This window comes from Strix uralensis, chromosome 36 (assembly GCF_047716275.1).
Source record: "Strix uralensis isolate ZFMK-TIS-50842 chromosome 36, bStrUra1, whole genome shotgun sequence".
Taxonomy (NCBI): domain Eukaryota; kingdom Metazoa; phylum Chordata; class Aves; order Strigiformes; family Strigidae; genus Strix; species Strix uralensis.
Genome location: NC_134007.1, coordinates 797956 through 822770, shown reverse-complemented (window position 1 = coordinate 822770; position 24815 = coordinate 797956). Strand labels below are relative to the sequence as shown.

Sequence of the window (24815 nt, the reverse complement as noted above, 5' to 3'; positions counted from 1 at the left end):
TCCAGAGGGACCTTGACAGACTTGACTCTCAGGCCCATGAGAACATCCTGAAGTTCAACAAGGCAGAGTGCAAGGTCCTGCGCTGACAGGGTGGTGAATGAATTGAGAGTAGCCCTGAGAACTTGGGGATACTGGTGGATGAAAAATCGGACAAGAGCCAGCAATTTGTGCCTGCAGCCCAGAAAGCCAACCATATCCAGGGCTGCCTACAAGGAAGTTTGGCCAGCAGGTCAAGGATGGTGATTTTGCCCCTCTACTTCACTTTGTGTGTGGGTGTGCTCTGCACTGGCATGGACATCTTGAAAGAGCAGATGTCTTGCCACTCTCAGGACAGTGCTGATTATTTTGGGGTAGGTTTCTTCCCTGTTACTCTTCACAAAGAGAAGATACCCACACCTGCTGAAGAAGGAGGGCTCCGTCTTTGGGAAAAGCACAACAGGGTGATGTCACGTCCCACTCAGACAAGGGAGACAAGTGACTCAGATTCGCAAATCCCCAATGGAGCGGACAACAAGTCTCCAAGTCCAAACATTTATTAACTACTCACAATGTACTAATTGAACATACGATAGCTGGCTAAGTATATAGCAAGTTGTGCCAAGCAATACAATATGCCTTGCATTTCTTAATAGGAAAGGGAAAAGAGGGAGATAGAGGGAATGGGGAAATACAGATCACCGGTCTGGGTTTCTGCGCTGATCCTGACGACGAGGGTTCCAGGAGGCACAGGAAGCATCTGTCTTTTTCACTGGCATCCGTCTTCTTCGCTTCACTGCACTCTCTCTCCCCGCCCCCCCCCCCTTCTTGATTTATACCCACTTTCCTTGGGTCCATCCCCTAGGTCGACTCACATATCTACGTATCCCATGTACGGGGAGGGGTAAGGTGTTTCATGGAATGTTGTAATTAGCATGATCATGTTAGCCCTCGTTAGCATATTGAGGGGTGTTAACTTTAATATGCATTTTGTGGATAATGAAGCAAAGGTCATTCACCGGACAGATGGCCCTTGAAGTTTTGGCCAGGTGCACCAGAGCAGAGCCGTCCTGCCTTCACAGGGCTCCCTCCTCCAGTCCCATCTTGTGTTATTGGGGCAGCCTTATCAGCTTCGACCTCCACAGAATGCACCCTGTGACTCAGAGTTTTGTCTTGTGAGTGTTTGAGGCATTTCTTTCATCAGCCTCAACTTTTGCTTTCTCCGGCTGTTTTTCTTAGTTTCTCACAGGCCTGGTTTCTCGTCTCTCACAGGTGAATGGTAGCACAGCAATGGGGATGGGATGCGCCCGAGGAATGGAGCAGGTCTGTGGGCAGGAGGAGAAGCCAGGATCTTACCAGAACAATCACATGTTCACAGATTGCAGAGCACCCTGGGTCTGGGACTGCTGCTTTGGCTCTGCTCAAGCAGAACTGTCCCTTGGGGCAGAGTGCCATTTCTTCCATGCCCCCCTGCAGCCTGAGGCACAGCCATCCTAGGTTAAACCTTGCTGTCAGCCTTTCTTTTTTCAATATCAGGAGCATCTGAGTTGCCAGGGGTGAGACCAGGGGACTGGTGTCTTCCCTGAAGCCCTGAAGGACTGAGGCAACAGAGAAACAGAAGTGAGAGACACGCCTGTATCTGTGGAAAACCTGGCCTCCCCCTCCAGGAAGGGCCCATTGCGGACAGCTCTTCCCATGGCCAAGAGGTCATACCCAGGAGCACAGAAATATCCCCTTCCCCATGGAGGTACTGAGAGAAGAACCCCCCTTCGCCCTGGATAGGGCAGGAGCTCAGTGCCAGAGTCCTTCATCCTCTGCACCAGCCCCCACTGACATCCCACTGCCCTTGCAGAGGCCCTGGATCTTCTCACACTGCTCCACCACGTGCTGCCCAATGACCCCAAGGGACACACAGCCTGGGACCTTGCTGCCCAACCTGCCCAGCATCACAGCTCCCCAGAAAGGGCTGAGCCTGGGGGGCTCCTGTGGTGCAGCACTGGGGGTGTGGGAGCAATGAGCCTCCTGCCAGCCCCACCTTTTCAGGAAGGGGTGGGAGCGCATGACTGGGTGCCCCACAGGTTCCTGGGCCCTACACTGGGCCATTGGGGCTCCTGACTTACTACATCAAAACCCTGGGTAATGGAAGGGCCCCAGGGCTCGTGGCTCACCAATGAACCTCAGAGCCACAAGGGCTGCTGCAGGCTCTGCAGTTATGACCAGCTCCAGCACAGATAGTCCTTGGCTCTGCGCCTGTTCCTGCCCAGCTGAAGAGAGGAGAACAGTGCAGGGTTGGTGCAGAACTGACCCTCAACCAGGCCATCCCCCTGCCCAGGGCCACCCTCCTGTTCCTCTCCCCTCACCAGGACATTCCCAGCTCCCCTCTGGGAGATGTGTGACGTTGAGGTTCAGAGGGAGCAGAGTGCTCCCAGAGGATGTGGTGCTGCCATCCTGGTGGCAGGGTCTCCTTCAAGTCCCCAGCAGGGAGCAAAGGGTGAGGAGCCTGGAGCAGAGCTGGCCAGGGCTAGTGGAAAAACAGTGGGTGTGGAGCACCCAGCCAGGGGCTCTGGGCTGCAGCAATAGGGGGAGCACATCCCTCCATCCCGTATGCTGGGAACGGGGCAGATCTCACCCAGGCTGGATCCTGGGGGCGTTGGGACTCCGCTCACCAGGTGCTTCCCAATCCTCCACACCTGCACTGTCTCAGCTAGGTTTGCAATCTGCCCCCACTTCAGGAACCATGCAGTGCTGAGGAGGGCTTCCTGAGAGGCCTGCCAAGCAGCAGAGATGGCACCATCCCCAGGGCAGAAGAGCCTGCACCCCCCTCACCTTGGCAGAGCTCAGAGGCTGTCCCAGCCCATGTGGGGAAGATGCAGCAGCTGGGGACTGACACTGCAACTGGGTTCCACACCCTGGAAGGAGAAGAGGGCAGCCACAACCTTGGGCACCTCATGCTGCTGGAGCAGTGGTACAGAGAGCCCCAAATGTTTCCGAGCTGTTGCCAAGGCTGGGAGGAGGCTGAAGTGCTGCAGTCACCAAGGTGCGATGGCAGGACTCAGCCACAGGCGGTGGATATGAGGACACACCTGCAGCTCCGTGTCCCACTTGGTTGAGCTCCAGTACCCAGTACCCAGGAGACAGGGCCAGACCCCTCTCCTGACTGCATCCCACACCGTCCCTCCCAAATCTTTTCTCCCCACGCTGGGGGTGCTCTGGAGTGTGCTGGAAACCCATCAGGACTTGAACGTTTGGTCCTTGGTGGCCCTGGACTGCTGCTGAGCCCTGTGGGACCAGTCAGGGCAGGTCTGGGAAATGTCTCGGCCCCTGCCAGCTGCAGGGCGGCCACATCCTTTCCATGACTGTGCTGGTACAGGGCTGTATGGAGGGGGTAGGGTGGGGCAGGACACACATCCCTGTCCTTCTGGTCAGCTGGAGGCATGGCAGGGGGAGAAAGGCAGCAGTGGGTGCACTGCAGACATGGAGGGGGGCTCCGCCTGGTCCTCAGGGACTCAGCAAGTTGGGCCTCAATGTGACACATGTTCAAAGGCTCCGGCTATCAGCAGCCCTGGCCCCTGGTGCTCAGGCACACCCAAGGGGTGCCAGCATCGCCCTCCCTAAAGGACTGGTCAGTGTGTTGGGAATCCCGACCTCAGCCACGTGCTTGTCTTGGTCGTGCAGGTGGAACAACAGTGGGAGCAGGCTCTCACACACTTCCTGCTTCATCTTTTCTTTGCTGCCCACCACAAACTCCATCGCATCTTGAAAGGTGGATGGTGATGGATTGAGAGCTCCCGCACAGGGTTTGACTCCTGGCAGGAGGAAGAGAGAAGATCAACCCCAGCTGCCCCAAGCTCACAGGTGAGCAAGGGGCTAGCCTGGCTGACATGGGCATGGACACCCCTGAGTCTCTGCCTCAAGCAGCTGCGGGCAGACCTGCAGCCCCTGCAAAATGGCCCCAGGCAGCCCTGCTCCACAGTGAGCAAGCTGTGGCCTGCAGAATGTCTGCCCAGGGGCTGCACTGGGCACGCAGGTCCCATGAGGGGGCTGGGGTCCCCGAGTCTGTGGGCCAGAGAGTGAGACCCTGCAGTGTCTATGGAGGGTGGGGGGTCACTGCCAGGGCAGGGTGTGCATCTGCAAGGCTCAGCATGCGGATGGGGCACACCAGCATGAGGCCTGATCCTGCCCCTGCCCCCCATGGCAAGGAGGTCAAGCCAGGGGACTTTCCTGCAGCAACAAGACAGGCTTCCCTGGCCTCCTTCACCTCTCCCATCTGTGGGAATGGGCTTCCCTAGAGCCCCCAGGCAGGATGAGGGGACAGAAAGGGGCAGTCATGAACCACAGCCTCTCCTCTCCTGGGCCCACTCCTGGCTCTCTGCTCCTCTCAGCCCCTGGGCACAGTGAGTACTGCAGGGGGAAAGTGGCACTGAGCAGCTGAGGGCAGTGATAGAGCTGCTTCAGCACAGGGTTATGATCTGGGGACTCTGGGACACAACGTCCCTCAACAGAGCACAGGTGCTGCGGTGGGAGGCACAAGTGCACAGGACAGTGGGCACAGACAGGGGACAGGGCTACAGGCACACCCTGCGGCTCTGCTAATGGGACACCAGGCTCTCCTGAAACAAAGAGCTTCACTCCACAGTCAGAATTCAGTATAACTGTTAAGCAGGTGTTCTTCATTCACAGCGCTGGGCAGCACTGGGGATCGCTCCACCACAAGTGCCACGCTTACTAACAAAACTCTCTGACTAATATACACAAAAAGCACACGTATGTATCACATTTCTTAGAAAAGGCAGTCTTATGCTAATGGGTTCTCAGAATTCATTTACATACTCTGAGCAGGCATAGTAAAAATAGAGTGAGGGTCTTCTCCCCTCCTTAGGGGTCCACATACTCTTCCTCACACTGTCCGTTAGTGAATTAGGTTTCTAGTGTCCATATCTGGTCATAGAGTTACTTCATGCATCCTTCAGCTCCTGTTTGTTCCAGCTCTCAGCACTTATCTCAACACTGGAGTCTTCTTAGACACTTGTTTTTTTAGGTTCCTGCTATTAGGGATGTACTCAGGGAGTTTTTCAGACTGTCCAAGGTCTGTCTTATCTCTACTGGGCAAGGAGTTAAAGGTTTCAAAACATCTTACAAGTGGGTAATGACTACAGAGGGTAGTTAGGAAAAAGGATAAATGAAATTATATACATTACAGCAAAATACAGGAAAAATACAGGGGAAAAAAGCTAGTAAAATACCAGTGATGTCTAACGTTAAAACTAAATGTCTTAAATTACAGGTCCCTGTAAATTAGCAATTTCAAGTATACTTGTAGCAGCTTCCCTTCATTTCCCCCCTTTTCTTTTTTCTAAGCAAATTCTTTTGCTAACAGAATTTTAGTCACTTCTCGAGCTTTATTAGTTCGACAGGGAAATGCTTCAGGCCAACTGGAATAGGTGTCTGTTAATATTGACAGATATCTATACCCCCCTTTTCTAGGCAATTCTGAGAAGTCTATTTCCCGACTTTGACCTGGAACACATCCTTTGCTAATATTTCTAAACTTTACTTGGTGCTCTACTTTTGGGTTATTTTTCAAACATGTCTCATATTTGTTAACCACATTTCTCATATTTTGAAACAAGTTTCGATCTATTATTTGCTTAGAGAGAGAATTATACAGAGCTTCTGTTCCCCAGTGACTTTTTTCATGTTTAATTTTACCAATGTCCATAATATTCTAAAGGGAACTATTACTCGATTGTCTTCTACTGTTGCCCAATTTGACTAATCAATTTTAGCTTTTTATCTTTTTCATCAGATTTTACTGTTTCAGGTAATGATAGAGATTTTTTTAGGAATCAAACTTAATACCTCACCTTGTTCCATTGCTTGCCTTGCCTTATAACCAGCCAATTTGTTACCCACCTCCTGGTCAGTATTACCTTTCTGATGTCCTCTACAATGCACGATGGCCACAGCTGTCGGAAATCGGATTGCTTCCAAAATTTGTAATATCTGCGTGTTTAATACTTTTTCCTTGTGTAGTTAAAAGTCCTTGTTCTTTCCAGATCACTCCATGAGCATGCACTACACCATAGGCATACTTTGAATCTGTCCATATATTTACACGTAGTCCTTCAGCGAGCTCCAGTGCTCTCGTTAAGGCGATTATCTCCGCCCTCTGTGCTGATGTACCTTTTGGGAGAGGTTTTGCTTCTATTACCTGATCTGTCGTTGTCACTGTGTATCTGGCCCTTCGGACTCCATTTTTCACAAAACTGCTTCCATCTGTATACCAGGTATGGTCGGCTTCTTCCAACGGTTCTTCTTTCAGGTCAGGTCTACTCGCATAGATGGTTTCAATTGTTTCTGTGCAGTCATGTATAATGGGGTCAGTTTCCTATTTGTCACTTAGAAAAGAGGCAGGGTTAACTATTGTAGATGGAATAATTTCCACATCGTCCTGCTCCATTAGGACTGCCTGATATTTTAAAAATCTAGACGGTGATAACCAATGTCCGCCTTTTTGTTCCAAAACAGAAGTTACTGCATGGGAAGTGTGAACGATGATCTTCTGCCCCAGGGTAAACTTTTGAGCCTCTTGAATGATTGTGACAACAGCCGCCACTGCCCGGAGGCATCCTGGCCATCCTTTGCTGACTTAAACCAATTATTTGGAAAAATATGCTACTGCTTGCTTGTAGGGTCCCAATCTTTGGGCTAAAATTCCTAGGGCCACTCCTTGTTTTTCATAGGCATACAACCAAAAAAGTTTAGTCACATCTGGCAAGCCCAAAGCAGGGGCTCTCATCAGTTCTAATCTTAACTCTTTAAATGCTCTTTTGGCCTCATCAGTCCAGATTAATTGCTTCTGATTACCTTTCAATAGTTCATATAAAGTTTTACTATTAGTCATAATTATAAATCTATAGACGGCACCAACCTGTCATTCCTAGAAAAGTTCAAAGTTCCTTTACCATAGTTGGCTCTGGAGTCCTACAGATGGCCTCTTTCCTTTCAGTTCCAAACTGTCGTTGTCCTTTGGAGATGAGGAATCCCAAATAGACCACTTCTGTTTCAGGATTTCACAGAATCAGAATCACAGAAACGTCTAGGTTAGAAAAGACCTTGAAGATCATCTAGTCCAACCATTAATGTAGCACTGATAGTTCCCAACTACATCATAACCCTAAGCGCTATGTCAACCCAACTCTTAAATACCTCCAGGGATGGGAACTCCACCACCTCCCTGGGCAGCCCATTCCAATGCCTGACTACTCGTTCTATAAGGAAATTCTTCCTAATATCTAGTCTAAATTCCCTGGTGCAATTTGAGGCCATTCCCTCTTGTCCTATCGCTTGTTACTTGGTTAAAGAGGCTCATCCCCAGCTCTCTGCAACCTCCTTTCAGGTAGCTGTAGAGGGCAACGAGGTCTCCCCTCAGTCTCCTCTTCTCCAGACTAAACAACCCCAGTTCCCTCAGTCGCTCCTCGTATGACATGTGCTCCAGACTCTTCACCAGCTTCGTTGCCGTTCTCTGGACACGCTCAAGTGATTCAATGTCCTTTTTGTAGGGAGGGGCCCAAAACTGAACACAGTCATCAAGGGGCAGCCTCGCCAGTGCCGAGTACATGGGCAAGATCACTTCCTTGTCCCTGCTGGCCACACTATTTCTGACACAAGCCAGGATATCATTGGCCTTCTTGGCCACCTGGGCAGACTACTGGCTCATGTTCAGCCAGCTGTCAATCAACCACCCCAGGTCCCTCTCTGACTGGCAGCTCTCCAGCCACTCCTCCCCAAGCCTGTAGCGCTGCTGGGGGTTGTTGTGGCCCAAGGGCAGCACCCGGCATTTGGCCTTATTGACGCTCATGCAGTTGGCCTCAGCCCATCGCTCCAGTCTGTCCAGGTCTCTCTGCAGAGCCTCCCTACCCTCGAGCAGATCAACACTCCCACCCAACTTGGTGTTGTCTGCAAACTCACTGAGGGTGCACTCGATCCCCTTGTCCAGATAATCAATAAAGATATTAAACAGGAATGGCCTTAAAACCAAGCCCTGGGGGACACCACTCGTGACTGGCCTCCAACTGGATTTAACTCCGTTCACCACAACTCTTTGGGCCCGGCCATCCAGCCAGCTTTTTTACCCAGCGAAGCGTGTGCCCATCCAAGCCTCGAGCAGCCAGTTTTGCCAGGAGAATGCTGTGGGAAACGGTGTCAAAGGCCTTACTGAAGTCAAGGTAAACAACATCCACAGCCTTTCCCTCATCCAATAAGCAGGTCGCCCTGTCGTAGAAGGAGATCAGGTTTGTCAGGCAGGACCTGCCTTTCATAAACCCATGCTGACTGGGCCTGATCCCCTGGTTGTCCATTATATGACTTTTAATGGCACTCAAGATGAGCTGCTCCATGACCTTCCCTGGCACCGAGGTCAGACTGACAGGTCTATAGTTTCCCGGATCCTCCTTTCTGCCTTTCTTGTAGATGGGTGTCACATTGGCCACCCTCCAGTCCGTTGGGACCTCCCCAGTTAGCCATGATTTCAGGTAGATCATGAAAAGCGGCTTGGTGAGCACATCTGCCAACTCTTTCAGCGCCCTTGGGTGTAACCCATCCGGTCCCACAGACTTGTGTGCATCCAAGTGCTGTAGCAGGTCCCTGACCACCTCCTCTTCAACTGTGCTGACCTCAATCTGCTTTTTGAGCTTTCTGTAATGACACTCGATAACCACTTAGTCCAAGAAAGTTCAGTAAGCTCACAGTCCATTCTTTACATTCTTCTCTTTTCTCTGTAGCTATTAAGATATCATCTACATATTGAAAAAGGATGCCATTACCTGCAGGCCTTTCCCAAAGTTCTAGTTCTCTTGCTAATTGGTTTCCAAAAATTGTAGGGCTATTTTTAAATCCCTGGGGTAACACTGTCCAGTAAGTTGAGTTTTACGGTTTTACGCTCTGAATCGGCGTTTTCCCATTCAAAGGCAAACAGATGGTGGCTTTCAGGGGCCAAGGTGAGGCCAAAGAATGCATCTTTTAAATCCAATGCTGTAAACTATTCCTATGTTTCTTTGAGGCTAGTTACTAAGCTGTATGGATTTGCTACTACTGGGTATAGATCTTCCACAATTCTGTTAACTGCCCTTAAGTCTTGTACTATTATATATTTCCCATCCAGCTTCTTTATCGGTAAAATTGGGGTATTAAATTCTGATTCAAACCAAATTTTAAGAATCTTCCAATTATGTTTTTTTATACCTCTCCGATCTTCCAATCTTAAAGGAGACTGTTTCATTTTAATTACACTAGAACCAGGTGTTAATTCCACTTTCACTGGCATCGTATTTTTGGCCTTACCAGGAGTTTCAGAGGCCCATACTCCTGGATACACTTGATCTAATATTTTGCCAAGTTCTGGGGTACCCTCAGTTTGTTTTTCCATTTGAATCATAGCTAAACTTAAAATTTTAATTAGTTGATTATTTTCACTCTGAGTTCTATTTTATCCTTTTCAAAAATTATCTGTGCCTCTAATTGCTCTAATAAGTCCCGTCCCAATAAGGATTTTGGAGATTCTGGTAAATAAAGTAATTTGTGAATTCCCATTTGTTTTCCAATCTTAAATTCAATTGACTGTAAAAAGAAAGCCTTCTTTTGCTGGCTAGTAGCTCCTATTACAGTTACAAAATTGTGACCTACAGGTATTAGTTCCTGATTTAATACAGAATATGAGGCACCCATATCTATAAGAAATTCTATCTGCTCATTCTGATTCTTTAGCTTCAATTTAACCAGTGGATCCGCTCGGGTAGATTCCCCAGGTCCCTGTCATTCCATTTCAGCAATCACTTCAGGCTTTACTTTTCTCAGTTTCGGACAGTCCTTTTTCCAATGCCCGCTTTCTCCACAATAAGCACACTGATCTGGTCTCAGTGTTGTTTGGAAACTTCGAGTTCCCACAGGAGGTCCTCCTTTACCTCTGCATCCAGGGAGTCTCTGAGGGCCCGCACTTCGTTCTAATGCTGCAATTGTTGTTATGGATATTGTTCTATTTAATTTTCTCTTATCACTGTTTTCTCTATTTCTGTATACCCTCCAGGCTTCTTCAATTAACTTCTCCAAATCCCACGCTTCAGGCTCTTTTAGTTTCTGGAGTTTTCTCCTAATATCTTCCGATGATTGGCCCAAAACCAATGATACCAATTGTTGCTGCCCTACATCAGATGAGGGGCCTAAGGCAGTATATTTACGCATTGCCAATTGTAATTTGTCTAAGAATTCTGTAGGGGTTTCAGTTTGCCCCTGCTTTACAGTATAAAGTGCTGACCAATTTATAGCCTTTGGGATTGCATTCTCCAATCCAAATTTTATCCAATCTGGATATCGCTTTAACATGCGATAATCCATATTATCATTTGGATCCCAATTCGGGTCAGTCAGGGGAACATACTGATCAACTCCCCCTACCAGCATTCCAGCTGTAATCTGAGCCTGCACTTGGGTTTGGGCAGTTTTTAAAACCAGCTGTTTCTCATTTTCAGTCATTGCACCTAACATTATGTCTATATCTTTCCAGTCTGGGTTTTGATTTTTAATTATTAATTCAAATCTGTTGGCAATCTTCAGTGGATCATCTCTATACCCTTTAACCACTTCCTTCCAAGCATCCAAGTCTCCCATATTAAAGAGGACTTTAACTGGTCCTGTTTTACTACGAGTTCGGGCAGTAATTGGGGTTGATCTTTCCACTAGTGGCCCTGCCCCAGCGTCATTTTCCTCATCTGGAAATCCTGCAGGCAATATAGGAGGTGGCAGTACATAATCCTCCATCCTTTCTTCAGCTCCCCAGTCCTTCACTTTTAGACATCTTTCTCCAATACTACATGCTGAACAACATCGCTTCAATTTTCCCTGTTCCCTCTTTTTATTCTTTTCTAATGCCAAAACAAGGGGATCCTGAGGGGCCAAATTTCTACCACACTCTTTTTGCCACTCAGGATGATTTCTTAAGGTGAAAAACATATCAGCATATACCACCTCATCCCATTTATCATTTCTTCTGAGGAATAGCATCAATTGCAATAAAGTATCATAGGAATACTGTAGGAGTCGAGGTCCCCTACTTTACCAGGCTGCAGAAGTCCAGACATGTCTGGGCTGGGGGAACCTCAAGAAGGTGGGGAGGACACAGACAAGCTGGAACATGCCCCACGGCTATGGCCCCTCCCAGGACACCACTAAGGGGCCCTCAGTACCATCCCTGTAACATCCAAAGAAGAGCCCGATCCTGCCAGCTGGACTGGAAGGCCCCCAGCAGCCCAGCCCTGCCGGACGGCCAGGCAAGGTAGACTGGGGCAGACTCTGAGCTCTTCTTGGTGCTGCAAGGCACAGGCAACACTGTCTGCAAATGGGGAAAACCAGGACAAAATGCCAACTTCAGAAGAATATGTGCATGGGGACAATAGAGAAAAGACCCAGAGGGGATTCCAAAAAAGACCACGCAAACCAGAGGAACTCACCAGTTAGCCCATGAACCACAAACTGGATTTTGAGGTGCCAAACAGAGGGGTAGGGTGCTGGTGGGGAACTCCCTTTCCCCATGGCTGTGGGGGTCAGCTACCTGTAAGCCCACCGTGGGGTGCAGGCTGGTGTTACATAAATTTTCTTGTCCTTAGGTTGATAACCTGACTGAATGTTTCTAAAAGCTCTGCCTGACTGAGTGAGGGGAGAAGTCAAGCGTGTGCTGGGACTTGTCCAAGTCTGCTTGAGCCACACCAGCCAAACCCAGTGTGCTGTGTGTGTGTCATGTCAAGGGATGGGGAAGGGGATGGTGGTGGTGGATGTAAATGTATTGAATATGGTAGGAGCTGAGCAGGATGCACATGGTATGGAATAAGGGGTGGGGATTGCACTGGGTCTGGCTGGGATGGAGTTAATTTTCTTCTCAGCAGCCCCTATGGTGCTGTGCTTTGCCTTGGTGGCCAAAACAGCTTTGATATCACCCAACACTGTAGCTGTTGCTGAGCAGTTCTTGCACAGTGTCAAGGTCTTCACTATTTCTCCCTCTGCCCTGACAAGCAGGAGGCTGGTGGTAGCAAGGGTCTGGGAGGGGACAAAGCCAGAACAGCTGTCCCCAACTGACCAAATCAATACTCCACACCATATGATGTCACGAACAGCAATAAAACTGGGGGAGTGGAGGGTGTTCTTCAAAGTATCCTTTGCTCAGAGTCTGGCCGGGGATCAATCTCCTGCTCTGAGTGATTGCTGCTCTGCTTACTCAACGGTTTTTATCTCAGCCCATGAGATTGTTTCCCTCACTTTTCTCCTTCCACTTCCCTCCACAATCCTGCTGCTGGGGAGTGAGCAAGTGACTGGGTGGGGGCTGCCACACAGGGTTACCCACCACACAAGCACAGAGCAACTAGGTTGGTATGTGCTTGTGAGGCTACTGGTGCCTGAGTAGATCACAGGCTGGGAGCTGGTACATGGCTTGTGTAAGTGCTTGTGAGATTCCTGGTGCCTGAGTAGCTGATAGACCGAGCGCATGCACATGACTTGTGTCAGAGCTTGTGAGGCCATTTGTGCCTTCTTATCTCATAGGCGAGCAGATAACAAGTGGAGGGATGCGTGGTGGTCAGGTCACTGATGTCCAAGTAGCTGATAGGCAAGAGGGAGACAAATGCATTGGGTATGTACTTGTGATGTCACTCTTGGCTGAATAGCTGATTGGCCAGGACCAGGTGCATGGCCTCTACAGGGGCATGTGAGGTCACCGGAGTCTGAATACATCAACAGCGAGAACATGGCAAGAGGTGTATATGCACTTGTGAGGTCACTGGTGCCTGAGTAGCTGACAGGGCAGGAGCAGGCATCTGGCATTGTACTGGTTTTGGCTGGGTTAGAATTAACTTTGTATTTAGTGAAATAGTGAGCAAGGGACTGTGTGGGGCTGAGCTGCTGGCTGGGGTTAAACCATGACAAGTACATGTAGGTTGTTTTGAGGTCACTGTTGCTTGAGTAGCTGATAGGGCAGGAGCAGGCCCATGGCTTGTGTCTGTGCTAATGAGGTCACTCACGCCTGAGTAGCTCATAGGCCTGTAGTAGGCCCACGGCATCTGTAGGTGCTTATAATGCCCCTGCTGCCTGAGCAGCTGATAGAGCAGGAGCAGGCCCATAGTTTGTGTCGGTGGGTTTGAGGTCATTGGTGTCTGAACAGCCGATAGGCCAGCAGCAGGCCAATGTCAGAGGTAGATGCTATGACATCACCTGTGTCTGAGTAGCAGATAGGGCAGGAGCATGCCCATGGCTGTGTGTGAGCTTGTGATGTCACTGGTGCCTGAGCAGCTGATAGGGCAGGATCTGGCCCATAGCTTGTGTAGGTGCTTCTGATGTCACCTAATGATCTTTAGACCGTGCCCAAATATGGCTTTTTGGAAGAACCATTGCCAGCAGAAGTCATATACCACACACACGTGTGACAGTGTGACTCGTGCACACACAGAAGTGGCAGCAGGAGGGTGTGAGGTCACTGTCAGTGTAACTCATGAGCACACAGTGGTGGCCATAGGAGGGTGTGAGGTCACGTCACCGATGGCACCCCGTGGCCGTGGGGCTCAGCGCAGAACAGCCATTTGCATCAGAGGGGCATTGTAGTGGCCAGAAGCTGCCCGGCCCCGTGTCTGCAAGGCTGAAGGAGCAGCCCCTGCAGCCCTGGCTGGAGCTGTTGGGGTGGGGGGAGTTTGAGGGTACCACAGGGATGTGCCTGGGCTCAGCGCCAGGAGGAAACCACAGACATCCTGCCCGGGCTCTGCGGGGGGAGCACAGGGAGCTCTGCGAGGTCACGTGGGCTGTGGTTTGTGCACCTGCAGGCTGCAGCTCCTGAGCCACCCGTGGGGAATAACGGCCCCTCGGTGACATGCTGAGAGTCAGGGATATGTCTGAGCTGTGTGTCTGCTGCCAGGACAGGGACATGTCCCAGCTCCAGCTCCATCTCATTGGAAGGGACCTTCCGTGGGGCTCTCCAGGGAGGGACGGGTGAGCCAGCGCTCCTGGGATGGGGCTCTGGCCTGGGCTAAGGCCCCTTCCCAGCTGCTGCTCTCAGCACAGAGGGGTCTGAAGCAGGGGCAGGGGCTGTTCCCTTCCTGACACATCCCCCGGTGCAGTCCCAGCCCTGTTGTTCCCATGGCATGGGGATGGCTGGAAACTCGCATGTTGGGCTCTTGGTTGTGCCCAGTATAGGAGATGCTCAGTGCTCCTGGTCCACACAGCAGGGTTCAAGGCATGTAAAACCCATTTCCCCCACTACAACTGACCCTGTCCTGTGACGCCCCACCGCCACTGTGACGTGTCACCTGCAGCGGAGCCATCCCTCATATATGGTCATGAATGGCACTGGAGAAGTTCATTGGAGGGCTGGGCTGTGTCGGAGGGGAGATAGGTCCCGATAATGTCTAAAAAGGGGCTGCTGCTTTGATTGGCTCCTCCTGTAGCTGAGCTGGCATCAGCAGAGATATATTGCCCTCCCGTCGTCATTGTCCCCACGAGTTCCCAGGAGCTGTGGCAGGGAGTGTGGCGCAGCAGGGATGTGCAGGCAGGGCAGGAGGCTTAGGATGGGCACAGAGGGACTCCTGTCCCCTCAGATGCTGTGGCTGCTCCTCTGGGTACAGCTGTGCAGGGGTAAGTGCCATCTCCCTTGTCCCACAGCACAGGGCCAACAGGTACCAGCGTGGTCATTGGGATCTGTCAGGGAATGGGGATGCTTTGCAGGTGCCACTGAGACGAGGGGCAGAAGGTGCTCAAGTTCCTGGACCCTGTGCCCACCTGGGTGGGAGAGAGTATCATCTCCTTCTCCAGCTGCTGCTGTTTAGGGCACCCTGTGCATAGCTGCAATCAGAGACACCCTGTCATGGGGTACCTTTTTGGGACCCCCTGTTCCCTAGCAGTGAGCCTCTGGAGCCGGTGGTGGCCTAGTGGGTGATGGAAGCACTCAGAGATCCCCCCAGGGCACTGCCAATCTCTCGGGTACCCTGAAGGGTTTGTGTGCTGTTCCCTGCCCCATTGTTCCAGGGATCGCTGACCCCACAGGAACAGTTTGTACCCCACCGAGGGAAGGGGACTGGAGCATCTACTGTAGGGGGACATCTTGCCTGGGGGTCTGGCCCAGTGCAGAGAAAGGGCTGACACCAGGGGTGAGGAGGGGATGTGGGTGCGGGGACATTCTGGATCCTCTCAGTGGGGACAAGGAAAGCCCTGGGCTTGGGGGTGGGTTTGGATGGTGCTGGGGCAGGCAGTTTGCATGGGAAGCTGCAGGCCTGGGCACATGGGGCTGTTCAGGGGGTGCTGGGGAGGAGAAGGTGCCGAGTGCAAGGCTGGACAGTGTGTGGGTGGTCATGGGCAAGAGGGCGGTAGCCATTGGGCTGTGAAAAGATGCCTTGTGTGGTGGGATGGTAAATGACCCAGCAGGGTTACATCTGGGAACCCACAGCATTGCACAGCCCATGAGGATAGAAGGGTCCCCTGAAGTGCCCTGGGGACATCCTGGAGGGGAGTGGGGTCCCACCCTGGTACCTCTGACTCTACCCTGGCAGGGAGTTCCTTGAGAGCGACAGTGCTGGGGCTTGGTGCTCTCCTGACCCAGTTCATGTTGGTGTTTGAAGGTGCTGTGGAGGTGAGGCTGGCAGATGGCGGCAGTCGCTGTGCTGGGAGAGTCGAGGTGAAACAACAAGACCAGTGGGGGACCGTGTGTGGTGACTATTGGGACATGACTGATGCAGCAGTGGTTTGTAAGCAGCTGGGCTGTGGGTCTGCTGTTGGAGCTCCTAAGTACGGACACTTTGGGAAAGGATCTGGCCGCATTTGGATGGATGATGTTGGGTGTAAAGGCACCGAATCTGCCCTGTCTGACTGCACACACAGTGGATGGGGTAAACATAATTGTGATCATCGTTTTGATACTGGAGTGATATGTTCAGGTAAGGGGACGAGCTATTCTCCATCTCTGGGGTTGGGATTGTGGAAGGAACCTGGCTGTGCCCTCAGGGATCAACTGTCAGGCGCCAGAGCATTGCCCAATGTGGCTGGTCACACTGCTGAGCTGGCACTGTCATTACTGGTAGCCCCAGTCCCTGGGGAAAGGCCAGTGGGAACCTGCCCAGGATTGCCCTTACCGTGCCTGGCCCCTGAGGTGCCACAGATGAACCCTCCATCTCTGCCCTGCACTGTCTGTTGATTCCCATCTTTCTCCTCCTGTTCACCCAGGACCTGTCTATCGGTGCTGAGGGCAAGGTGCCCCCATGCCAGAGGCACCACAAGTGACTCATGTGGCCACCCACTGTCCTGGCCAAGGGCATGAGATGAATAGCTACTCTTGGGTTGTGCCCCCTGGCAGACACGAGTCCCTTGGTTGAAGAAAAGGGGTTGCTTTGAGAGGAGAAGTGCTGGGCTTGGGCAGAAGAGCAGGGTGGCACGTGGCACCTCGTTCCTCTCCCAGGTCAACCCATGAGAGCCTGAGCATGGGGACATTGCCCCGTCCAGGCAGTGCTGACCTGCTGCCCAGCCTCTCCTGCCTGCCCCAACCCCTGGCTGCTCGGTGCCACGGGGGATTTGTCAGCACTTACTGTCTCTGCTCTGTGCCTGCCCTTGCACCAGGAGCTCGTGTAAGCCCAGGGCTTTTCTTCTGTCCACTCTCCTGCCTTCTGTGAGCCATGGGCAGGGACATGCATGTCCAGCAGTGCACTCTGGCTGAGGCTGAGAACCTCTTTCCTGGGTGGGCACCTGAGCAGTACATCCTCACTGTACTTTTGCCCTGTGACACGTTCTATCCCCCAGCAGTGCCCCAACAGCTCAAGACCCCTGTGGAAACAAGGTGGGCTTCTCGTGCCACCAAGGGGTTCCTCACGCCTGACCCTGAACTCAGTGGGACAGAGCAAGATGCAGCACCCAACAGTGCCTGGGCCCTTTTCCCTGAACCCCAAGTGCTCTGGGTGTGACAGTACCCAGGGACCAGTACTGGGCAGCCCAAGGTCTCTGGGGCAGCAGCAGTTTCTCTGAGAGATTCCTGTGGCTGTGGCTGTTGGGAGAGAAGCAAGCCCACAAGTTCTGTGCCGATTTCCGAGGAGCAGCAGGCTGGGGGCTGATGTGTTTTTGCCATCAGCACCCCCTGAGAGCAGCTGGGGATGTCGTAGGGCTTTTTGCCTGTGGCCACCTCTGAGATCAGTCAGGGTATTGCCAGAGGGCTGTGGGAACTCTCAGGGGTCTTTGGTTGATCCAGAATCTCTCCAGTTGCTCTAAGGGGACAGCCCCTCCTGAGGACGTATAGTGATCCATGAGGAGGACCTTTGGAAAACTGTCTGTGACTCACACTTTGGTCCCAAAGGCACCCACATGGTTTGCAGGGTGTGCTGTGGGTCTGTCACAGACACATACCCTTGAGTGCCTGTTGTGCTTTGAACTCAGCTGGCAACCAATCGCTACGTGGCCAGACTTTCACGTCCCCCTCCCCTCTCCCCGGTGAAATAGTGGAGACACAAAAAGAAGAAAATTCGTAGGTTGAATAAAAAAAAAGATTTACTAAAAGTAACAAGAAAACATCAGTAATAGTAGTGAGTCCAAAGACGTGTAAAATGCAGCAGTGGCTTACCGAGCACGGCGACAGGTATGCAGCCCACCCCCCAGCAGCAATCCGACTGCACCAGAAAATCCCGCAAAACCGCATAGAGCGCACTAGAGAGAGCCCTCATCCGCCTATATACACTGAGCATGACGTCACATGGTATGAAATACTCCAATGGTTGATCGGGATCCGACCCTCTAGCTGTTCTCCCTCTCAGCCCAAGGGAATATAAATCTATCCTGGCCAAAACCCGGAATGTGCTGTGACGGTGTAGCGAAGGGGTGCAAGGGAGCCTGGATGTGTTTGTGTCACCAACACTCCCCCAGCAGCTTCCTCTGGGATGTGCAATGGGTGAATTGGTCACGGCTTGCTCAGAGGTGATGTGGGATGTGGGCATGTAACTGCCAGAGGGCTCTGGGAACTCCCAACTGTTTTGGGTTTTTTGCAGGATTTGTCCGTCTGGTGGAAGGGAGGAGCCGCTGCTCAGGACGTGTGCAGATCCATGACGGGGGCCAGTGGAAAACTGTCTGCGCTTCCCACTTTGGTCCCAAAGCTGCTGACGTGCTCTGCAGGGAGTTGCAGTGCGGCGCAGCCCTGCCTGTCCCTGGAGGAAGTCCCTTTGGAGAAGGGGTGGGTCCCATCTGGGATGGAGAGCTGCAGTGTGTGGGGAATGAATCCCTCCTCGCCTCCTGCCCCAGGGGGTCCCCCAGGGACCAGCCCTGCACCCAGGCAAACAGCGCTGTTGTCACCTGCACACGTAAGGACACAGGGAGGGGTGTTGAACACTGGGGCTGTGGTGGGGACTGGGTAACAGAGCAAGGGCCGTGCTGGGCCGGGGGTGAGGGCAGGAGGGGTGGATGGTGTTGTCTGCAGCATGAAAATAGTGCAGGAGGAAAACAAGGGCATGTTGTCCCTCTGGCCTCTCTGCCAGCTACGGAGGGTACAAGAGCACCAATCCACCCTCATTCCTCCTCCTCTCTCCCCAGAGTACACAGGGTTCAGGCTGGTGAATGGCAGCACAGTGTGTGCAGGGAGGGTGGAGGTCCAGGTGCTGGGGACGTGGGGGACCCTCTGTGCGTCCCGCTGGGATCTCTCAGATGCCCACGTTCTCTGTCGGCAACTCAACTGCGGGTTTGCTGAGTCCATTCCTGGAGGAGAGCATTTTGGGAGAGAGACTGGCCCTGTCTGGAGAGACTCATTCCACTGTGACGGGACTGAAGCCCACCTGCAGCAGTGCCCAGTGACCACCCTGGGGGCCTCACCGTGCTCCCAAGGGAACACTGCTGCTGTCATTTGCTCAGGTGAGTGCCAGAAGAATGCTGCATTAAATCCATTTGTCATTTGTGTATAACATGGCCACGCAGAGCAGGGCTCCCGTGGCCATACCAGGCTGACTTTCTCCCCGGAGAAACCCTGGCTTCCCCAGGAGCCATCTGGAGGTTTTTCCCTGCTCAGAGTGAGCGCTCCACTTTGGGACAGCTGAGGACTGAATGGAGGCAGGCATCTGGCCCTAGGGCAGTGGCTTGGGCCCCAGTGTCACCGCCAGGCCTGGCCTCCTCTGTTCTCGTACTGTGCAAGTAGCTTGAGACAGGACTGCAGGGCTCTGTCCCATCCCTCTGGCTGCAGACACCCACATCCCATCCCCACAGAGCCTCATCCCACCACCCAGCAGGAGCTGCCTGGGTGCCCCCAGCAGCAGCAGACCTGGGTGTGAGCTGCAGAGAGGGCCCAGGCTTTACCTTCGCTTCTCCTCAGCACAAGGCTCAATCTTGTCCAGTTTGGTGGTGAAATCCCCCCTTGCCCCCCTCCCTGAAGGGTGCCATGCTCCCAGTGCCGCCCATGGCCGTGGCATCTCTGCTCTCCCCAGGCTCGGCCAGGTTTGGATCCCTGCGGCTGGTGGGTGGAGGGAGCCGCTGCGATGGACGAGTGGAGATCTTCCAGGATGGGGCGTGGGGCAGAGTCCTGGATGACCAGTGGGACGTGAATGAGGCCAGCGTGGTGTGCCGGCAGCTGCGGTGTGGGGAGGCCGGGACAGCCTACAACCCCCCAAAGCCTGAGCGAGGAACGGGCCCCGTGGGGCTGCGTGGGGTCCAGTGCACAGGGCATGAGGCCAACCTGAGTCTCTGCAACACCTCCCTGCCTGAGAGCGTGCTGGCGGCAGGGGTTGTGGAGGACGTGGGAGTCATTTGTGGGGGTGAGTGGCACTGTGCAGGCTCCCCAGGTGATGGTCTGTGCAGGCAGACAGTCCCTGGCAGCAACTGGGGTTTGTACCCACTGCAGGGAGTCAATGGCTCCGGCTGGTGAATGGGGCCGGGCGCTGCGCAGGGAGAGTGGAGATCTACTACCAGGGCATGTGGGGGACTGTCTGCGACGATGGCTGGGACCTGTCTGATGCCACCGTTGTCTGCCACCAGCTGGGCTGCGGAGGGGCAGTGGAGGCAGCCGGCTCTGCTCGGTTCGGGGAAGGCTCCGGGCAGATCTGGCTGGATGGTGTGAACTGTTCTGGGACCGAAGCTGCTCTCTGGGACTGCCCGGCTGGGCCCTGGGGGCAGCATGACTGCGGGCACAAAGAGGATGCAGGAGTCATCTGCTCAGGTCTGTGCCAGGAGTTGTGGTGGGAGCCTGGTTCCTGGGGAGGCCAGGACACGGGGAGAGCCGGGTATGGCTGAGGCTGTCCCTGGCTGCCCCTGAGCTCCTGCCCGAGCACATCCTGTGGACACGCATACATGGGCACCCTCAGTCCCACTGGGGGTCCTGTGGAGCTCAGCCATCCCCGAGGGTTAGTGGGAAGGGCAGGGGTGTCTGTCCATCAGGGACTTCTCTCTGCCCCTGTGTGCAAAGGGGACGTGTTGGCCCTGCCCAGTGGAGGGCCTGGGGATGCATAGGTGTCCTGGCTCCCACAGCCCCAGGGCAGCCTGTTCCCCCTTTGGGGTCTTTTCCTCCCAGAGTTCGTGGCCCTGAGGCTGGAGAACAGTGACGGCTGCTCTGGGCGTCTACGGGTTTTCTACAACGGGACATGGGGGAGCGTTTGCTCCAACTCGATGACTCTCAACACAGTGATGCTGGTGTGCAAGGAGCTGGGCTGTGGGGATGGAGGATCCCTGGAAAGACGCCAGCCCTCTGGTAGGGAGTCTGGCCCTGCCTGGCTGGATCGCGTGCAGTGTGGGGAGAGAAACAGCTCCTTCTGGCAGTGTCCCTCCACTCCCTGGAACCCACAGTCATGCCAAGACCTGCGAGAGGAGACCGACATCACCTGCAACGGTAACTCTGATTCTCCCAGGTACTCATGTCACCTCAGATCCTGCTGCCTGCTGGCCATAGCCAAGCACAGATAAAGAGCTTGGAGGGGCTTTTCCTTTCCACGTCAGACCCTTCTGCTGCCAGTGGCACAAACATGACCACAACCACACATGTCCAGCAGCAGTTGCAACCCAGGTTGCCAGCAGCACCTGGGGGAGGCAGAGGCATCTCCAGGTGAGGTCTCAGAAGAGACCAGACAGGTTTCAGAAGAGCCTCCCCTCCATAGACAAGCTACTGCTGTGCTGTGAACCAGGGAGCTCTTGGGGCTGAGCACTCGGGGTCCCCCCACAGTCCTGTGCGTGTCCCCTGGATGACTGCAGTTCAGTTGCTGCCATAACCAAGATGGTACAGGAAAGCACAAGCAGAGCTCAGCCCTGCTCTCTCCTGAATGGTCCTCCAAACCAGCCCCTTCACCACAATGTTTCTTTCTTCAGGGGGACACCCAGAAATGCCCCTGACCCCATTGGCCCCGTGCCCCAACTCCACGAGCTGCACAGGTTAGGATTTGCCCCTCTGTGTCTGGCAGGGCTCTGCCTGCTGTCCTGGTGCCATGGGAGGTCTTTTCCTTCTCCAGCCAGGGAGAAGATTCGTGCCATGGGCGGTGAGGACGGGTGCTCGGGCAGAGTGGAGGTCTGGCACCGTGGCTCCTGGGGAACGGTGTGTGACGACTCCTGGGACATACGGGATGCCGAAGTGGCGTGCAGGCAGCTGGGCTGTGGCCGTGCAGTGTCTGCCCTGCGTGAGGCTGTGTTTGGGATGGGGATGGGCCCCATCTGGCTGGAGCAGGTGGAGTGCCAGGGGACGGAGCCATCCCTGCAGGACTGCTGGGCCCGGCCTGGGGACAGCGGTGCTTGCCGGCATAAGGAAGACGCTGCCGTGCGCTGCTCAGGTGAGTGGCAGGGCTGGGACCCCTTGGTCAGGCATTGGCAGGGAGCTGGGGAAGACCTTCAGTGCACGAGGTCCTGACATGGCCCCGACCTCCCATGAGCAGGAATGTTCCTGCAGAGTACAGGAGGCTGGTGCCAGTCAGGGAGCAGCCTCGTTGAACTGGATGTCCTTTGGCCACTACCCATGGGGCCCTGCAGTCCCAGGGCTATCCCCGGTCTGCCTGTGCCTTCCTGCCTGCCTCCCAGAGCAGAGGTGCTGGGCGCTGCCCTGGCCTCTCTTTCAGGCACTACAGGAGGGGCTATTTGGGTTGGATATGTCAGGGACATCTATAGACACCCCATGGTGTGCTGGGGACGAGGCTCCCCCCTCCCCGCATACCCAGTGTCTCAGCCCTGCTCTCTTTTTCCTCCTCTGCAGCTACACCCAGGATGGCAACATCCCCACCCCAAGCAGGTAAGTTGTCCTCCCTCTGGGGCTGGGTATCTGTGGAGCTGGGTTGTGACTCACAGATGGATGGAAGGGGCTCCTTGCTGGGGTGTGAATGTCTCTGGAGGAGGCACTGAGGTGGTGGGAGGGTGTGAGGAAGAGTTGTCATTTTGTCAGCAGTGTGGAAGCTTCCCCAACACTCATTCCTGGGGCCCTCCAGCCTCTGCTGCCTTGTGTGATGGGGTCAGGACTGGTGCTGCCTCCACCTCTCCCAGGCCTGGTTGCTGCCCCTTCCATTTTCTCTCTCCTGCAGTTCCCACTCGAGGCCGTCAGACCAGCAGCGGGAGAGTCTCAGTGCCCGTCATCATCTGCATCATCCTGGGGGCCCTTCTCTGCCTGCTCCTGGCCCTCTTGGCTGGGCAAGTGCTGAGCACCAGGGCTGGGCACAGAGGTGGGTCCTTCCCCAGAGGTCCCAGGGGGAGATACCTCCTGGAAGGACGGTGTGGTGCTGCAGGGGGTGTCAGTGAGGGTTGTCAGTGAGAGGCACAGGCAGAGTGGGGAGATGAGAATGTGTGCTGCCACCTTCACATGTACTGCCCCACTGAGTGCCTGTCCGTGGGCCACCAGCAGCAAGGGCTGGAGAGAGCCCAGAGGTGGGGGTAGCTAGTGATGGGGCGAGGAGAGATATGGCAGAGTGGGGATGGCCAAGACTGGCAGTGCTCTAGGTAGTGCTGGAGAGGGCTCTGGGGCAAGGGAGATGCTAGGAGGAGTGCGGGGCAGCAGGGTCCATCACCGTGGTGTCAGGCCCCAAGCCTGTCCCTCAGCCCATGCCTGCCCACCCCCAGGACAGGGGCCCTACTATGGACCCATGGGGCAGACAGGGACAAGCTCCAGGTGCAGAGGAAGTGTGGGAGCTGCTCCAGGGTGAGATAAGGGGGGCATGATCCAGGGGCCAGAGGGGCATGAGCACTGTCTTCAAAGGGATGATGCGAGGGTGACGCTGCCCCAGAGGATCTCCACAGCGATGTTGCCCTCACGGGGGATGTGGCAGTCGTGCCTGGGCAGCACAGTGGGGCTGTGCTCTCAGAGCAGTCCTGGGCTGGCCCATGGCACTGGTTTGGGGGATCACAGTGTGAACCCAGGGCCCCTCTGCCTGTCCCTGTGCTAGCCCTGCTTCTGTCCCCAGGCTCCAGGAGAGCTCAGGAGCCCTTCCTTGAGGCTGTGTATGAGGAGATTGGTTACAGCCCAGCTTTGGAGAAGCAGGCCAGGTTTGGTCACTCAGGTGGGTGTGGGTACTCCCTGGAGGCACATCTGCAGAACCCTTTCCCCTAGCCCCAACCCAGAGCTGATCCCCTGAAGCCCTCCCAGTCCAGGGTCCCTCTGGTGCTTGGTGTGCGGGGTCTGTGGGGAGAGCATCCAGGTCCTTGGCCCAAGAGAGAAGCTTTCTACCAGTCAGCTCTGACTGTCCCAGCTGGACAGCCCCTTTATTCCTGCCCCTGCACCCCATGTGGCACCCGAGGAGTGAGGGAAGGGGCTGTGCTAGGGCAGCTCTGGAGCACTTTTGGGACAGGGTTTGTCCTGGGGGAGCAGGGTGAATTCCCAGCCCTCCTCCCCATGCAGCCCCAGCTCTGTGGGTCCCTCTTCCCCAGCAGCGCTGACCATGAGCCAGGTCAGTGGGGCTTGCTCCATAACACCCGCTGTGCTGCTCTCCAGGCTCCTCTTCAGAGCAGTCCCTGACCCAGCTACAGCCCTACCCTGGGGTCAGCGAGGACGAGGATGGTCTGGGATCAGCACCAGGTAATGGAGGCAGGAAGGGGTTGATCTCCCTGCAAACACATGATGGACAGAGGAGTCACTGAGTGTCACCATTGGAGATGGGGAGGACATGGGCATCTCCTGAGGTGCTGGCAAGCCCAGTGACTCAGCCCTGTGTCCCTGCGCATCCTCCTGTCCTCTGCTCCGCAGGACATATCTTCTCACTGTCACCAGCTCCCCTCTCCTTTCAGATGTCCTTGTCCTGCCCAGAGATCACCCAGAAGATGGTTACGATGATGCCAGAGAGGTTTCTGATCCGGGGAAGGGAGAGTGGGAAATGCCCAGGATGCCAGAGGAGGGAGCAGGCCCCAGGGATGCACCCAGAGGTGAGAGGGAAAGACAGCACTGCCTGTTCCTAGGGTGCGATCCCTTGAGCCTCCCAAGTCACTACTGTAGTGAGGCCCAAACCTCCTGGGAAGGGGGAACCTGCCCCAGGAGTTTTCCTTGAAAGGCCTGGAGGTGGGAGAAGGAGCTGAATGTGGTGAGGAGCAGGGACGATGGTGGGGTACAGACACCAAGAGGTGAACTGAAATGTCCTGCCTTGCTGCTTGCAGGGGTCACCCCATGCTCCCAGAGAAGTGTTGAGATCCCTGGAGCTGAAGGAGACACCTCGTCCCTGTCCCCGGGGAGCATGGGCTATGATGATGCTGAAGAGATGTCTGTGGCACATCCCCATGAGGACACAACAGCTGTGACACTGTAGCTTGGTGCACAACAGTCCCTGAGCCCCAGGCCAGGAGAGCCCATCCCTGCCCTGCAGCTGGGTGCAGCTGGGAGGGAGGAGAGGTCTGTGCAGCTGGGAGGGCCGTGA

At 54.3% G+C, this 24815-nt stretch overlaps 1 protein-coding gene and 1 pseudogene across 1 annotated transcript; both read left to right on the top strand.

The window, feature by feature from the left end:
- The window catches only part of LOC141937025 (scavenger receptor cysteine-rich type 1 protein M130-like), a 275156-nt pseudogene extending 250341 nt beyond the window's left edge, over positions 1-24815 (top strand).
- Positions 16668-21921, top strand: LOC141937011 (scavenger receptor cysteine-rich type 1 protein M130-like). Its single transcript, XM_074854430.1, has 7 exons — positions 16668-16878; positions 18562-18880; positions 19453-19769; positions 19817-20170; positions 20522-20836; positions 21450-21764; positions 21881-21921. Exons 1-7 carry the CDS (start codon positions 16668-16670, stop codon positions 21919-21921), a joined length of 1872 nt encoding a protein of 623 aa, XP_074710531.1.

Excerpts from the sequence above, each read along its gene's own strand:
- LOC141937011 (XM_074854430.1), top strand. The coding sequence starts at position 16,668 with ATGGGCAGGGACATGCATGTCCAGCAGTGCACTCTGGCTGAGGCTGAG. Across the intron at positions 16,879-18,561 it reads CACGCCTGACCCTGAACTCA|AGTACACAGGGTTCAGGCTG; the intron begins GTGGGACAGAGC and ends CTCTCTCCCCAG. Across the intron at positions 21,765-21,880 it reads CGCTGCCGTGCGCTGCTCAG|AGTACAGGAGGCTGGTGCCA; the intron begins GTGAGTGGCAGG and ends ATGTTCCTGCAG.